General features: G+C 39.1%; 1 protein-coding gene across 1 annotated transcript in view; it reads right to left on the bottom strand.

Annotated features, from left to right (window-relative positions):
- LAMB3 (laminin subunit beta 3) overlaps positions 1-18,751 on the bottom strand; it is a 366,988-nt gene that overhangs the window by 230,502 nt on the left and 117,735 nt on the right. The window contains exon 4 of the mRNA XM_044077133.1: positions 11,583-11,697. Within this exon, the coding sequence (XP_043933068.1) occupies positions 11,583-11,697 (115 nt within the window). The remainder of the gene's footprint in view (positions 1-11,582; positions 11,698-18,751) is intronic.

Genomic DNA, 18,751 nt, shown 5'->3' with positions numbered 1-18,751 from the left:
ACTTTGTCACCTGGTTTAGTAGTAGCCTTTTTAGTACCATAAAAATAGCAAGTTAAGAAGCAAATTTGTTTGATCTGGCAGTATCCAGGACATAATAAAAACATGCAGTCACCTGGTTCAGTAAGTATTTAAATACCAAGAAGGGATTCTTTGAGGATTTAGGTGTGGTAATCAGGGGTGATATTAAGCATGAGGAGAAATTTAAAAGAAGTAGTGAGGAGTAATGAAGTTTAGAGAGAAAGGATGCGAGAGGTAATGGAGGAGAAGTGATGGTTTATAAGGTGGTGAAGTTGAGAAGAGGGTGTTAGTAGGGTCTGGGATGGTAGGTAAACTGGCTGGAGATATTGTTAAGAGGTTCAAGGAGGACGTTTACAGTGGCAAGTCCAGATGTTTATTAGGACTTTGAGAGCATTTTTGAGGATGGTTTACATTTCTAATCAATAGGGGAAGTTTGTTCCAGGAGAGTGAAGGAGAATATCTATAGAGATTATGTCCGATCAATCTTTTTGGCTTGTACATTTCTATTAGATTTTGGTCAGAGCTTCTGAGGGTCTTTGGAGGAGTGCAGAGGGAGACAAGTGAGGAGATATTTGGGCAGAAGGAGAGCTTGTAGAGGATGGAATAGATGATCTGTAGTTGAGAGAGAAGCAGTTGTGTGAATTTTAACCAGTTTATGGTCTCAAGAGAATGACAGTGGTGAGATTTAGACATTTTATTGGCAGCAAATCTGGCAACTTTATTATATGTGTATTCTAGTTCAGTTGAGAGTGAAGACTGATGATTGGTAAGGATTTATGAGCTGTAGAAGAGACTAGGTAGAAGGTAGGCATGGGTAAGGGACAGTTGCGACTCATTAGTTAGGAATTTTTTTATTTCTGTAAAGGAGGCATAGTTTTTGTGGGTTGTTTTATGCACTGGAGCAAATGAAGGTCACATTTGAGTTGGTTATCTATTATGGCTCTTAGAAGTTTAGTATGTGTTTATTCCATGTTACTACTCTTGTTAAGGGAAGAAATAGAGAAAGAGTGTTTAAGGTGTGTGAGGGATTTAGGAAGGAATAACAGAAGTTTAGTCTTTTTTTTGGATTAAGTATTAGCTGGTTATTAGATAGCCAGTTTTCAATAGATCTGAAGGATCTGTGGGTGTGGGTGTTCAGGTCAGACAGGTTATCAGAGATGGTAATGACTGTGGAATCATCAGGTATTGTATGAGAGATGATTGAGGACAGGATGTGTATAGGAAATTTGCAAAGAGGTTGAGCAATAAGGGACCAAGTATTGATCCTTGAGGGACTCCCATCATGATGGGGAGAGCAGGGGATAGTGGGAAAAGCCATTTAATAGATTGCTGTCTGTCAGAAAGGTAGATGGCAAACCAGGAGACTGTTAAGCTTGAAAGGTTAAGGTCAGAGAGTTTAGCAAGGAACAAAAGATGAGAGAGGGTGTTGAAAGCTTTTGAGTGGACTAAAAAGAGACAGGAAATGAAGTTATTGTCTCTGGCTAGCGAGATAGTGTTGGTAAAGGAAATGAGGGCTGTAATTGTAGTATGGTTAGGATACAAGCCATTTTGTGTGGAGGTTAGTAGATTTTCATGGATAAGATAGTCCAGAATTTATTTATGTACACATTTCTCCAGTATTTTAGTAAGAGAGGACAAAATTGCTATTGGTCTGTAGTTAGATAGCTCTGTGGAGTTACATCCTTTGTGATTGGGTACAGTATAAAATTGTTTCCAAATACAGGTTACTGTGGATTCACTTAAAGAGAGGTTGATAAGGACAGAAATATTTATTTATTATTTAACATTTGTTTACTGGGAAAGTCTGACATGGAATGAACCATTTTCAGAAGAGGCCTGGGAAGAAATGCTCCAGATGCATGTCTTTATAACATGGGAGGAAGCTGGAGCACCTGGAGGGAACACACACAAATGCAAGGAGGACATGCAGACCCCACACAGAAGGTACCCCAGTGAGAATCGAACAGGAGAACCACTTGCTGTGAGGTGACAATGTTAATTGCTGTACCACTGTGCCGTAGCTGAAGCTAATGAGTTAGCAGCTGTCTTAAGGAAGAGTGGAGGTCGGTTATCAGCTGAAGGGGAGCATGGTTTAAGTTTAAAAGGTATGTTTTTTATGTAATTTGTGGGTACTGATTTTAGACAGAATGTATTGTTTTGTTTGGAGGAGGTAGGGGGATCTGGTTAGTTAACAGAATTGGAGGTTTGCATACATTTACTGATAGTATTAAAGAAGGTATTAAATATAGTGGCTGTTTCTTGGGGATATTGCTTCAGTAGGGGTTCAGAGTTGGGGGATTGCCTGGGTGCAGTATTTGATTGATGGAGCTAAAACTTTTTTGGATTACTAGTATGTAAACTTAGAGGTTTGTTGTAAAAGTTTTTTTTGTCTTTATTGATATTTTGTTGGTAAAGTTATGAAGTTCCTTGTAGGTTTGAAGATGGTAGTGTGTTTGGGAGGTTGTTTTAGTCAAAAATGTTCAAGCATTGTCTCTTTTAAGCATTAGAGAGCATGTGGTTAGAGATAACTGGCGGAGCTGAGAGATTTAACTCTAATTGTTCGGAGAGGGGTGAGGGAGTTCAGAATATTTAGAAATGACAGCATTAGACAGCATTAACTTCTTTAGTTCTGAAAAATTTCAGAACTGTCCCAAACTACAGATCATTTTTGCTTATTTTTGTTTCATGTATCATAAGGGTTTGACATATTCTCATGCAGTTTTCTGGACATATTACTTTTTACTAGAGAAAGTGGAAACCACAGATATGTTCAAGGAGACAAGGATCTACTCTTGCCAAGTGTTACAGCAATTTATGAGAAGCAGGTTAAGATAAATTTGTTTGAAGTCTTTATTTTTTTCCTTCAGAATTAAAGCTGCATACTGTGTGTGGATTTTGAACAAGCTGAAAATGTTTCACAACATGTCTTAAACATTTTGCCTTCCTTATATCTGCAATAAAAGGAAATAGCTCATTGCATGAAAAAAATGTAACTCTCCAAATGCCAAAACTGCTCTTGCTAAAATTAATAGAGAATTTCTGTCCCTGATCAAATCAATCAAAGCAAGATGTGAGGTAAAAATAGCCAGCCAGGCAAAGGCAATCAGAATGCCTTCTGTAAATCTGTTTGAAACATTAGAAACAATGCTCAGGACTGTGTAGAGCTAATAGTAAATAATATCAAATACTTTACCACTGTAGTCATAGCCATCATACTAGTGGATCATTTAGCTCCAATTTACCCCATGCTCTTCCCCCTCACACTCCCAGATGACACACCAGCACCCACATCCCCATATCTCCCAGGAACAAGTCCTCAAAGCATTATCTAAGGCTAAGAATATTGTTTCTATTGGTCCAGATAACATACCAGGATGCCTATTCACCAGCCTGAAACATTACCTGTCAATTCCCCTGCTATTTAATATCAGCCTCCAAGAAGGATTTGTTCTGGAAGAATGGGGGATTGCAACAATCATCAACCCCCTTGCAAAAAGATGGACCTGGTTAATTGCAGACTAATACACCTGAGGAGCCTAATCTCTTAGGCTATTGAAAGAAAAATTATGGAGCTAATAAATAAGGATATGGGCAGCTTACAAATTTTTGACTCAAGCCAGTATGGCATTGTTAAGGGAAGATTCTGCCTACTAATTCTGGTTGACTTCGTCTGGAAGGTCAGTGAAGCAATGAATAATAGAAATTCTGGACACACCACATATCTGGACCTTGTAGATGTATCTGACACCATCCCACACTCAGGTTTGGTTGATAAACTCACTTAGCTGAATGTAAATCCTCTGTAACCCATTAGATAGCAAACTGGCTCACACATAGAACAAGGGAAATTAAAGTGGGTAGCTCTATCTCTTCCAAAGGACCTTTCACTAGTGGTGCACCACAGGGTTCATTCCTCGGGCCACTACTCTTTTGCTTTTACTTCTCAGGGTCAATAGTAATGTTGAGGGTTTATACATGACTAAGTACATAAACTCTCCAGAAGATACCAGGATCCTTCAAGGAGGACTATTACAAACAAATACTTGGTGCAGAGCAATGGCCTAAAACTAAACATCAAAAATTATATATTAGTATCCTTAAGTAAGCATGACCCCTGAAATTATTACATTGACAACAAAATCCTGAAAGTTGGCCCAGCAGTGAAGCACCTGGGACATATGGAGACAATAAACTGTTACTTGATTACCACATATCTACCGTTGTAAGGAAGTCTTTCTTAATTTCACAGCTTATTAGTAAAGGTATGGCATCCAAGTCCAGGAAGGTGAGCTTCCCATTGTATTCTGTGCTTTTTATAATGATCATTGAATACAATGCCCCCTTACATGAAACAAAGTAAACCACTGAAATGCCTTCTTGCCAAGAAAATCAAGGGCCTAAAACTTAAATGCTACACATTGACCACCTCATAGCCATGTGTCTCTCTTTTTGATATCTTACAAGGTCTCTGAGTTGTGACCTCTGTCTCACTTACAGAATCTCTACCACCACCATTCTTTCAGACCTAATGCACATCTGGAAGTCCAATAGTATCAGAAACACTCACTCAGGCTAGCTTAATCTCTTGTTCAGCTTAAATAGAACATGTTGAAGGATAGAGATGTTTCACAGAGAATGCCTCTACTCTGGAATTGTCTTCGTATTCACATGAAGCAATTTCATTGACTGTATTCAAGAGTAATTTGGACAAATGGATAGGAAATTCAAAATGGGAAAAAGATGGATGGATGGATGGATGGATGGATGGATGGATGGATGGATGGATGGATGGAAAATCCTAAGTTCACCTATGGTTTAGCACCCTTGTCCCCTTTGGATAAAGATATTATATCCAGCTGTGGACATAAAACCAACCAACCTGCCAAACATGAACTAAGAATTGTTACGCTTAATGTAGGTTCACTGACAGGACACAGCTTAGAAGTGGATAACATGATGATACAGAGGAGGCTGGACATCCTATGTATCCAAGAGATGAGATGGAAGGGCAGTGCAACAAAGCCACTTGGCTTGGGATCCAGACTCTACTACTCAGGTGGTAGACAGGCTAGAAATGGTGTAGGAATTGTGGTGAGACAGAGGCTTCAGAAGTCAGTGAGGGATTTCATCAGAATTAATGACAGACTCATGGCAATCAGACTCCAGTGTAATGATAGGACAGTATTCATAATCTCAGCCTATGCCCCACAGCAGGGTTGTGATAGTGAGGAAAAGAGTGCATTCAGACAGCAGTTGCAGGGCCTAGTAGATAAAGCAGGACAACATGAATTGGTGTTGATAATGGGTGACTTAAATGCACATATCGGGACAGACAGAACAGGATATGAGAACTGCCTGGGTCCACATGGGTGGAGCAATAGGAATAAAGAAGGAGAAGCCATCCTAGACTTCTGTCTGGCAAATGGCTTGATAGTAGCCAACACATGGTTCAGAAAGAGAGACAGTCACAAGATCACATACAAGAGTAGCCAACATGCAACTCAGGTAGACTTCCTCCTAGTAAGGAAAAGGCACTGGGGTAGAATCCATGATTGCAAAGTCATCCCCAGTGAAATAGTTGGTTCACAGCATAAACCAGTAGTTGCCACAATTAGCTGCAAGCAGTGGTCAGAGAAGGCTCTAAGGTCAACAGAGACCAGGCTGAAGACCTGGAAATTGACTGTAGAGAAAGTACAGCAGTTCAAGGAATTACTCAGGGCTCTAGCACCCCAAGAAGAGGAGGAAATAGGTGGAGTTGAAGAAGAGTGGCAGCGCCTAAAAACAGCATGTGTTAGGACTACAGAAAAGATATGTGGCCGAGCGAGGTATGGAAATAAGGTACATAAGGAAAGCTGGTGGTGGAATGCAGAAGTGCAGGAAGTAATCAAAAGAAAGAAGGAGTGCAGGAAGAAGTGGGAGATTGAAAAGACTGACCAAGCTAGGAAGGACTACTGGTTGGCTAACAAAGAAACTAAGAAAGAAGTTGCAATAGCAATGAATAGGGCATCAGAGGCACTCTATCAACTTCTGGAAAGTGACTCAGTAAGGGGCACAAAGAAACTATACCAGGTTGCAAGGCAAAGACAGAAAGATAAAGAAGATTGTCAGGCACCCTTCATAAGGCATTCCAGCAACAACCTGCTTACCAGCCCACAGGACATCAAAGGCAGATGGAAGGAGTATTTCCAGCAGCTTCGGAATAAAGAAAACCCCTCAGAAGTGGTACTGCCCCAGAAACAGCCTACAATGAGAGTAGAAGAGGAGCCCAGCTTAGAAGAAGTAAGAGCAGCACTAAGGAAAATGAAGTCAGGGAAAGCAGCAGGCTCAGATGAGGTCACAGCAGATATGATAAAGATGCTGGGTGAGCTAGGGAAGAAATGGCTCCTGAGGGTACTAATTGCAGTGTGGAGAGAAAGGCATATTCCAGATGACTGGAGAATAAGCATACTCATGCCAGTGTACAAGAACAAAGGGGACATCCACAACTGTGGACAGTACAGAGGCATCAAACTCCTACCACATTGCATGAAAGTTCTGGAGAGGGTGATTGATAAACGGATACGCAGAATAGTAGAATGTAAGATGGGAGACGAACAGTTCAGATTCAGATCAGGATGCAGCACAATTGACCTGATGTTTGCATTGAGACAGATACTTGAGAAGAAACTAGAGAAGAGGAGAGAGTCAAACTGGGCTTTCCTAGACTTGGAGAAAGCATATGACAAGGTCCCAAGAAAGCTGATCTGGGCAGTACTGCAGTGGTTTGAAGTCCCAAAGACATTGGTAGAATTAGTACAGGCTATGTACAAGGACCCAGTGACTCAAGTACGAACAGTGTTTGGCCTCACTGAAGGGTGCCCAGTGGGAGTGGGTGTACACCAGGGTTCAGCTCTGAGCCCACTGCTGTTCATACTGGTAATGGACTACATCAGCAAACAGGTTGGAGGGGTCAGAGCAACAAAGCTGCTGTATGCAGACGATGTGGCAGTACAGGCAGACTCTGATCTAGAACTTCAGCAAAGGATAGGAGAATGGAATGCAAATCTGAAGGCACATGGGATGAAACTAAGCACAGATAAGACAGTGGTAATGGCAGCAGATTGAGGAAATCAGAAGAAGCTAAGAATAGAGATAGATGGGAAGATAGTGGAACAGGTAAACAGCTTCAAGTATCTGGGAGGGGTGGTTGAGGAGAAGGGTAGTCTGAATGAAGAGGTCAAAGCTAGAATCAGAGGGGCTGCAGCCAACTGGCATAGAGTATCAGGTGTAGTATATGACAGAAGAATGCCAAAGAAGCTGAAAAGTAAGGTGTACAAGACAGTGGTGCGACCAGTACTACTGTATGGTACAGAAACCTGGGCAGTAAAGGTAGAGCAGTTGAAGAAGCTAGAGGTGATGGAAATGAAGTGTCTGAGAAAGGTGGTAGGATGCACACTGCGGGACAGGCGAAGAAATGAGGACATAAGAGCAGAAGCCAAAGTAGCTCCAATTGCAGAAAAGATCAAAGAAAACAGATTACGATGGTATGGACACATGTGTAGAAAAGCAGAAAACAATCTGGTGAGGGAGATTTGGGACAGACAGGAAGAAGGTAAGAGGAAGCGGGGGTGTCCAGCAAAGAGGTGGATGGATTGTGTGAAAGAAGATCTGCGACAGTCAGGCATGAGTGTTGAAGAAGGCAGGAGAGTGGCACTGAATCAAGAGAGTTGGCAACAGTTAATACGATATCCCGACCCCATGTAAATGGGAAAAAGAGGATGATGATGATGATCCAGCTGTGGGTTATTTATACTTATAATAGAAAGGGCTTTAGGAAATTGTCCTTAAACAATAGTGCTCAGACCAAGCAAGTACCTGTGAACCTATGACATGAACCCCATTATGGATGCTCCCAATTCCAAGCTGACACAGGAAGCTTTGTACTAAATCCAGCTCTGCTAGACAGACTTGGTCAAAGTCAAAGTAAACTTTATTGTCGGTCAGATATATACAGCAGTGCAATCTGAACAAAATTACATTGCTTTGGTCCCCGTGCAAGATATAACAATGATCACATAGTTTGAATGACAGTAAGACTAATGCACATACAGTAATAATTAAAATATTAACAACACAATGAATTACCACAATTAGACAAAAATACATTAGACAGTATTATACTAGTAGGTATTGCAAGACTATGACTTCACATCATGATTGCTTAGAATATTGCACTTCATCAGTTGTAGTATGAAATATTCTTATTTTCATATTGCACATGTATGGAGAGGTGACTCACTCCTGACTATTGCACATTCAGGAAGTAATAGCATAAGAAATCAGGCTAACTGTACCAGTTATTGATGCAATTTGCCAGAGTGATTACTATAGCTGATATTTCACAGCAAGTGGCATATTGATCTAATTATTCACTGTCATGCCTGGCATTCAAGTTCAGCAGCCTTATGGATAGAGAGAAGAAGCTTCTGTTCAGTCTAGATGTTTTGTAGCATAAGCTGCAATACCGCCTGCCTGAGGAAAGGAGGAAGTACATACCATGGGCAGGGTGTGCGGGATTGTTGATTATCTTCCTAGCCCTTCCCACACACAGAGTCTCATGCAGATCATCCATGGATGGGAGTGAGGAACTAATGACTTTTTCTGCTTGTGGTCAGATGCTTTGTAGGTACCATACCAAACTGTTATATTATTTGAGAGGTTCCCCTGTAGAAATCTTTGAGGATGGACTGAGGTTTGCCTTCCTCGGTTTCCGTGGGAAGTGCAGACGTTGTTGTGCCTTCCTCACTGTGTGGCTAATATAAGTTGACCAGTATAGGTCATCTGAGATGTGCACCTCCAGGAACATGGTGTTTTTGACTCTTCTGCCACACCCTTAATTTCCAGAGGTTGATGTATCTCCTGAGTCCTCCTAAAGTACACTATTAATTATTTGGTCTTGCTTACAGACCAGATTGTTGCTGTCACACCAGCCTATCAAATGCTCTATTTCATCCCTGTAGGCTGTTTCCCCACCATTTCTGACAAGAACTACAACAGTGGTATTATCCACAAACTTGACGATTTTTTTTGTATTCATGCTTTTCCATGCAGTCATGCGTCAACAAGGTGAACAGCAGAGGACTCAGGACGCAGCCATGAGGGACACCCGTGCTCAGTGCAATACTGATTGAACTATTATTTCCCACACATACTTTTTGTGGTCTGTGATGAGAAAGCCCAGTATCTAGTTACATGGGGGGGGAGTGTTGATGCTCAGCTGGATCAGCTTCGATATCGGCTTCTGGGGGGTGAGGGTGCTAAAAGTGGAAGTAAAATTGATGAACAGCATTCTGACATACCAATTCTTGTTCTCTAGATGCACCAATGAAGTGCTATAGCTATTGCATCAGCTGTGCAGCGGTTAGATCTATAAGAAAAATGTAATGTATCCAGTGTTGCAGGTAGGCTTGAAAAGATATGGTTCTTGATCAACCACTCAAAACACTTCATTACTGTTGATGTAACAGCAATTGGCCCAGTAATCATTTAGGCTTGTCGGTTGGGATTTTCTAGGCAAGGGGATGATTGTCATATTTTTGAAGCAAATGAGTTCAATGGCTAGTTGCAGGGATGTGTTGAATATATCTGTTAGTACAGTGGACAGTTGGGTAGCACAGTTTCTTAGAACCGTTCCCATAATATTATCAGGAACAGCTGCTTTTCTTGGGTTTACTCACTTTAGGGTCTTCAGAACATCAGATGTTCTTATAGCACCTCCTCACCCTGTTCGACAGGGAGCTTATTTAGCACAGTGTTGTTGTCCATATCAAATCTGCTGAAGTAGGTATTGTTTGTTCAGAAATTCTGTGTTGTCATCACATGGGGGAGGATGCAGGCCTGTAGTTGGTTATGACTTAAATGCCTTGCCAGAGACATCTGGAGTCCCTTTGATCAGAGAAGTGTCCCTGAATTTTACATTCATAGGTCTTCTTAGCCTCCTTTATACCTCTACTTAGATTTGCTCTGGCCACTCTTAGGGCATCCTTGTCTTTAGATTTAAATGCAGCATTTTGTGCCTTTAGGAGCTCATATACTTCACCAGATAGCCAGGGTTTCTGATTAGCACGCATGGTGATACATTTGATGACTGTTATGTCATCAACACATTTTTGAAATATAGGCCATTACAGATTTTGTATGCCCCTCCAGGTCAGTATGGTGGTTCTTTATAGCTGCATCTCTAAACACTGACCAGTTCGTACTGCTGCAGTCCTGTAGTGCCAAGACTGCTCCCTCAGGCCATATCCTTGTTTGGTTGTAGGTTTGCCTCTTTTAAGCAGACTTTCTTTTTCTTTTCAGCAAACTGAATTCAGTTTACAGCTGTGTTGCCAAGAAAATCATTACAGGTGATACTAGGTATACAAAAAAGAACAAACACAGACTCCCACAGTCCTTTAGTTTTGTACTGCAACTTCTACATCATATAAGCATGGGGGAAAGGAATGCTCTTTTAAAAAATAAAATGCTTACTTTTCTCTACAGCCATGAACAGTATAATAGTAATGCAGTATAATGGAGCTGATGCCTTTGATAAGGGAGTATATGAGGATTTAACAGGGTACAAAGTTTAAGACATGTTTAGCAAGATTTTCAGCTTGTTTAAAATCTACGCACAGTATACAACTTTAATTCTGAACAAAAAAAATAAAGTTTTGAACAAACTGATCTTTAACCTGTTTCTTATAAATTGCTGTAACACTTTAAAAGAGTATGTCCTTGTCTCCATGAACATAGCTGTTGTTTCTATTTTCTTCCGTTAAAAGTAAGAGGCAATGTACTGTCATCCTTCTAATGAAATCAGGGCAATATTCTGACACTTTCACGCCAATAATTGAGAGGTACAATGTTCTTACTGACTATCTGTCTGTTTTCTTCTAAGTTCAAATATATACCTCTGGTTTTCATGATCTTGACTAAAAATATCACTCATATCCTCACAAAAGATGCATTAATAAAGTCAGTTTATGGTGTTTATACCCACAAAACAAAGTAAAATGTTAAAGTTACACAATTTTTAATACTATGTCCTTTATTATTCTCTGTTGCTGTGATGATGATATTTTGAAGAGGTGGTCCTAAATGTTGTCATTTTCCCTAATTATTTCAAGAATTAAATTAACTTCTGAAGAAATGGGTAAAAGCTATTAGGAGCAGTGAAGTTCAATGAATCACTATTCTCATTGTTATGAAACTGTTAATGCTTCAGGAAGTGTTATTGAAATTACAAAGTTTTTATTAAGTAATACAACTCATAAAAAAGTATGATAAAGCAAACTACTAATTCATGGAAATCAGTAAAAATGAGTTCCAGTGAACAGTGCACAGGGATTACCTGACAATACATGTAAAAGGGAATAAGTCCCGTACAGCAGACTGTGTGACAGTACTGCCGTATGAGCACCGCGTCACAGGTAATCTGATGATGTGAATAAGCGGAAATGAAACTCATACTGTGATTTACTGCATAAAGGAACTCCTACTCTCCTGCACGGGATAAAACAAAGAAGTGGTTTTCATTTACATACCATTCTTTGACTGCCACCATTTCTGAAGTCCCGCTGACTGTAGCACATTCTCAATTCGATGGCCATTACTGTTTTGAGGATTCCGGGAATCACAACGACAGCACCTCAACTGATACTGTGAAAAAAAAAAGCGTTATGTTACATCTGAAGTATGTACAGCAGATAATAGTTTTGGAACTCATCTGGATGATTAAAATTCCTGCGTTTTTGTAACTGGAATCATAATAAAAATAGGAAATAGGAAATGTAACAAACACATTCATACATTAACTGTACAAATTAAAACTAACCTAAAGGCTGCATTCCTCAAAATTTTACAAACACCCTCCTATTTTTTTTTTCAAAAGGATAGCATTCTTTGCTTGCTGAGTTGAGAAAACAATTTATGCTTATGTTTATGTTCCTTTGTTTTCACTTATGTGATAACTGCAAAAGTGTTAAGTGGATTAATTGTGCCTTTTTATTATTTATAAGAGGAACCTCTAAATACAATTCTAGCCTGTTGCTGAACATGCTCAGAAGAGTAATATTCCCATTAGTACCTCTGCATGATATAATAAAGCACGTACAATATTAGCATTGTTGCTTTTTCCCTATCCACTGTGTTTCACAATAGTGATTGTGTATCATGCTCCCTGTAAAAATGGAGAATGGGCCATCAGTATCTTAGCCTTTCATACCTCCTATAATGGACCTTTGAATCAAGCCATAATCAAAAGCTTCATGGGCAGCAGACACTTTTGTCCTTCTGTCCTACTGCAGTGGACTATATACCAATATATATGTATTTTTTTTTGTTTGTTTGCTTTTGTGTTTGTATATGTGCATGTGGGTGTGGGTGACTATGTATTCTTTAGTATATTTACCATAAAAAAATGTTTCTGTATATATATATATATATATATATATATATATATATCTTTATTTCTTTCTACAACTGACTCCTCACAAATTCAGTCTTAACGGGGCTTTCTCTGACAACTATGTCTGTTAATGAGTCTCTATAACTCCAATGCACTTGGGACTATAGTCTGAAAAAATTTACCAGGTGAGTATGCCTCCATAATGGAGCTTCTGCCATTTGAAGCTTTATGGCATACACAACGAATTTTCCCACACTGTGTACATGCTATTAGCATGGTATTATCTATCCATCAGTCTTGGCATTTCATACCAGTCATCTATCATCATAGAATGTCACAGATCATCAATTACATTTGTCATTCTTGCTGAAAACATTTGGTGTACTGTACTGCTTAGTTATCCTTCTTGGGAAGTGTAACTGGTCACCCAGTTCTTTTGGTGTGTACAGCTGTCTGTCCATGTTGCTAGTGGTACAGCATTGTCATCTGTCTCTCTGTCAAAATCAAATCTGTTTAAATATACTGTATTTAGTTCAGTAGTTAGGCATGTCAAATGTAGTCTATGTTTCGCCTTCCCCAAGTCACGTCCTTCTTCAGCTGTGTGCATCAGTCATATGATAGATCTAACAATTAATGTTAGCAGACAGTCCTCAGTAGTAAAGCATCTGGTGAGGTTCTTATTTAGGTGCCTTGAAGTCTTTACTTTGTAGCTCTTTGTGAAGAATGAGCTTCCAAAGCACTGGGCATGGCCTTAACTTTCAGTTTAGGAAAAACACTGTGGCCATTGTACTTGTGGTTGTAGAAGACAAGGTGCGGGACACATAAAAGAAACAGAATGTCCTTTAGTTCAGTGGTATGTTAACAGTTTTCTTATACGGTGGAACAAAGCCATCTGCTAGCCTTTTTCTGACAGAATGACAGAAAGTAGATGAGATGTGTCTGATGCCATTTTGTTTTCCAAAGGGTTGGGTTGTCCTGAGGAAATCTGGAGTCTGTTACCACTACAAATCTATTCTAACAAGCCATTTCTTTTTCTACTGAGCATTGTCCTTAAAACTGACACTGCTTTGCTACAGGTAACTGAATCCAAGTAGACTACCATTTGTTCTTTGTAGTGTGTATCATCAGTAATTATAAGCAGTGAGTATATGATACAATGATGCTGTCACTCCCAAAGCTGCACGTTTGGTTGTGGTTGTGCATTTTGGAGCAGTTTCTATCCAGTACAGTTCCTGCCTAAATCCTCAGCATGCTTTTTAACGTCTGCCACCATATGAACCCTGGAGTGACAGACTTCATTTCACAGTCCACAAGCATTCTTCATGTATAGTGTTCACACTCCCATGCATAACGTTTTACCATTACGGTGCTTTATGGATGACTAATTTTCCATCAAAATTTCCAGTATTGTTCCACAAATAATTGACACCTAATCACTGATGAAGGCAAACATTGATCCACAAAGAATTGAAAAAAATGGAAAAACAGTGTTCTTTCAGGGTCAAGTCCACCTGCACCCACCCCCCCTACTAATTTTATATACCAACTGCACAATAACACTACCATGGAGAAAGAGCACATTTTCTTGATCCCCACTATGCTGTGATTACATAGTGAAAAAGCTGGTAATTTTTGAGCTGTTGATTTTCAATCAGCTGTACCAGCTTTTTCACTCAAGTGAAAGGCTGTGTAACCACATTAATAGAGTATGTGTCTCTGACACATGGATTGTTGATCATTCCTGTGAATGCACAGTACAGTACGTCCAATTCTTCTGCCAACACTTTAATATATTCCGGGCAGTACAATATCATACCCAGTTTCCTGATAGATAAGTACATTTATTTAATAGAAACTGTTTAGCTATGGAAGTCCAATACACATCTAATGGTCAGTGGAACCAGACCTTTCTGCTGTTTTATATGTTAATCACAGCACTCCAAGAATACTTCTATATTACCTTTAAATTTGGATGGTACAGCGGTTGTGTTGTTGCCCCACAGGAAGAGGTTCTCTGGTTTGATTCTCAGCTGGGATGCCTTCTGTGTGAAGTTTGTATGTTCTCCGTGTGGGTTTTCTCTGGGTTGTCCGGTTTCCTTCCACATTATAAAAGACATGCGTCTGGAGTGTTTCTCTTTGGGCTTCCACTATAAATTGGCTTTGTTCCAAGTCAGACTTTTCCAGTAAACAAATGTTAAATAAATAAAAAATTCAATGCTATACAGACATTCCAAGGAAAAGTGACATGCATTACAAGTGCATGTTTCTCACTGAGAAACCTCACTATCTTGGTTTAAAAATGGTCATTAAATGCTAGTGCAGCATTATAAGAGTGAAAATTTTTTTCCATAAAATACAAAAATTTGTGTTTATGGCATCATATAATTCAAAATGTACTCAGTCTGCTCTTGGAAGAAGGGATTGTAATTGATTTCAGAGTCATGCCTACAGTAACCAGATTGGGTTGAGACCTCTTTGAATAAAGATCACTACAAAAAATGTAGGTTTGGGGTTTGGTTTTGTGTGAAAGTCATGATCTGCTCTTCTTAGTCAGTCTTGTGTAAGTTATTAAACTCACAGATCTTGAGATAATTTAATTCAGTCAAGTGAAATTATCGTTGAGTTGTATTTATAGGTCGATAATAATCTTTAAAACAAATACAGTTATAGGCATCACTATAGTCAAACCATCATCTGAGGACTCGGAACCTTTCCTATCATTTATAAAACCTAAATAATGAATCTTGCATCAGAAAGGTTTCACCTCAGCCCATCTTCTCAATGCCCATTACATGTACCTTCTAAATTCCTACCACTACAGTACTCATTGAAGAGGGAGACTGTAGTGAGATGTAACTGCACGATATGTATAGAAGTATTGCCTCTCTCTCAGTTCCAGAAGCTATCAAATGATTATTAGTTCAGGCAATTGAAAGTTCTGTCAAGAAATCACTGTAAAACAGAAAGGAAAAAAATATGTTTGCACATGCCGTCATATGCGTGTGCATATGACGGCATGTTTGCACATGCCGTCATATGCACACGCATGCATGCACACACATACAACAAAATGTCTCTACTCTAAATGCTAGCAATGAATACAGACACAAAGTTTTGAAAGCATGCCGAAGTCTTTCTATAACAACATTTTTCGTCTCTGATTTTGTTTTACCCCCTGTTATCTCCATTCACAGTGATTAATTACCTTTGGTGGTAGGATTCCTCTCAACAAGCTCTGAATGCACAAAACTGCTTCATGTTTCAGCTACTTATTTTGATAATTTAGTCCTGCACTGCAGACACTAAAGTCCATACCTACATTTTAAAAGTATGCCTGATGCTCTGGCATTATCAGAACTATTAATTGAAAAGTTACTTGGCCCTCTACCAAGATCAGAGATACACACACACACACACACACACACACACACACACACACACACACACACACACACACACACACACACACACACACTATATATATATAAATATATATTGGTGTGTGTTTACTGAGCCTTTGCATCTGTCAGGTCAAGTTATGCCAGACAAATAAAAGGAAACCAGATCAGTCTTTGAGGACCAAGAAAGCATGCAGTCAACAAACACTTTAAACACTGGCACAGTGTTATAAGGGCAACATTTCAGTAATCACTTATTTACAGCTGTACTTCAGGATCAACAAGCAGGAAGTAACAATTTTGACTCGGGAACAATAAGTGTCTTGGCTTAGCTATTTTATTTATGAGTCTCCATCAGATAATATTTAGTGTGTTATGCACGTTTATCCACCTTTTTACAATGTGGTCCATATTTTATACTGACGTCTGAGCTCTCTGACTTATGTGCAGATTCTCAAACACAACAAATTCAAGTCAGAGACTTCCATCCCCTTGTTTTGCACAAGTTACTTCTGCTCCACAGTAACTTAGCATGAAATAAGGTATGCAGTAGTATTTGTCAGTCATAAGGCATTCATATGAATTCTTTCACTGTGACTACAGAAACAACATCACTGTCTCGCTGCTCACCTGAAGGGAACAGTGACTTGATAGTCAACAGTCAGTCTAATATACATTACAGTCTAGGAAAGGAATTTTGTTGGAGTGTTCATGCATTGAGGCACTGGCCGACACAATAGCCTGTCTCCTATCCATTCCAATTACAGATCCAGAAGTAACATAGGGTGAGATAACATTAGCATCAGAAAATCGTAACAATCATGTATGCATAATTAATATGGACTTTTACTGATCCAGTTTTCCTGAGGATGGTGATCCAGTGTAATCTCTTTTACAGACAGGTCAGGGTAGCCACAACAAGCTTTCTGTTATACAAGAGGTACTTCATTAAACAAAGATTGAAGAAAGGGGCATTTTAAGAGGGAAGTTTGTACTACTTGTTATTAGTTTATGTGCCCTGCTATTACAAAAATAAGAAATATCATATCTTTTTTCTAAGAGTCCAATTAAATCTTTTCTTTCAGTGGAAATTTACAAGCAGAAGAAAGTTATTTAGTTGCATAATCCATGGTCAAGGTCAGAAAAGATATTATAGCAGGGTAAATGTGTATCCAGGCTAACTGAGAAATGATAGGGAGAGAATACAGGATCAGTTATACCGCTTTACAAGATACTGCAGGGTCAGTGAGTTGCTTTAGTGCCACATGGTCAGAAACCCTTCAACAAGAAATGTTTTACTACTACTGGAAATGTGACACCGTAGCACGTCCTGTCACAGATAAATTGAGGCTCGAGAGTTACTGCAATGTTGACTGTGGAGTTAAGGGAATTAGGGGAAAGGTTATAGAGCAATCATATTAAAGCCACACAGCAGATACTTCAAGTCTTTCATACTTGTATCTTTTGATCTAAATTAAGCAACACTCTTAAATGTCAGGCCTGAGGTTTTAGTCTGCTATTTATTTGTGTGTGTGTGTGTGCACTCGTGTGTGTGTGTGTATGTGTGTGTGTGTGTGTGTGTGTGTGTGTGTGTGTGTGTGTGTGTGTGTGTGTGTGTTTGTACAGCGGCACACACACACACACACACACACACACACACACACACACACACACACACACACACACACACACACTCTGTCACACCCGTAAGATATGTGCTCAGAAAATTAAGACATCTTTCAATGGAACCATAAAACACTGACCTTGAAATAAAAAATGGTATTTAATTGGTAAAGTAACACATGCTGGTTTGTGTATTAAAAAGGTATTACCATACAGCTGTGTTTGTAAGGTCTCCAACAGCAGTTGTGGATGCTGAATCATACTTAGCATCCTAAAATTAAATCTGTTATGTTAGAAAATGTGTTCTTTTCTCTAAGATGTAGTGAGTTTGAATGCAAAATATGGATGTGTAGGGGGGGGGGGTCAAGCAATACATGAATGCTGTGTAGGTGCAAAGCCCCCTACTAACAAAGGTAATATTCTTGCTCTGAGTTCAGTGAATGCACTTTTGGAGAGGAACTCAGCCAAAATGTCACTCATTGAACTCAACTTTACTGAAATTAATTGTTACCACTGCTTTTGTTTCCTTTGTTTTCATGACTATATAATCCATCAGAATAGCACATCCTTTTGCCTTAAATATTTAACGCTCTTATTTTCACATTGACGATATCTCTACAAATATTCTTTAATATCACTATGAGGCACAATATTCTGCTGTCTCTTTCTGAGTTATGGCAAAAATGCATTCTAGTTATGGAAACACCAAGAAAGATTTATTAAAAAATTATAGAAATAGTAAAATACAGAAGCATTCATGCTAGAAACAGTGCTTCATCAGATGCTTCTGATAAAGTGCTGTTTTAGGGTATAAGCTTTCATTATAAATGTCAAATGTACAAAATTATTAGAAAAGACAAGTGATATTTGAGCTGAAAGCACTAATATCCATCTATCTTTTGGACATAGAAGCAAAAGGGAAGAGGTGTCATACCTGAATCTATTTCTATATACAAGACACATTGTGCCAGTTTTTGAAACCTGTTAATTGCCATCAGTTAGCTTTTCAGAGAGTACAGATAGAACAAGCCTGTTCCATCAAATGGTTTGAAACTATAGCTAAAAGTGAATTCAGGATGAGCTCTCCATTCCCCATAAAAGGGCATTGAGTCCCAAATACTCTTAATTTTATACCTTGCTTCAAGTTTGCACAAATTAAGGTTAAGTTAAAATCATTACAATTATTAATCCATTCAATAAGGCAGGCTCATTTGATCAGCCTTCACTGAAAAGTGAGTCACTTACACAAGAGAAAATATTATTTTTCTTGCTATATTATTAATAT

Source organism: Protopterus annectens, chromosome 7.part0 (assembly GCF_019279795.1).
Source record: "Protopterus annectens isolate FY-2018-M chromosome 7.part0, PAN1.0, whole genome shotgun sequence".
NCBI lineage: Eukaryota > Metazoa > Chordata > Ceratodontiformes > Protopteridae > Protopterus > Protopterus annectens.
Note: the sequence above shows the minus strand (reverse complement) of the source record. Positions and strands in the feature narration are given on the sequence as shown.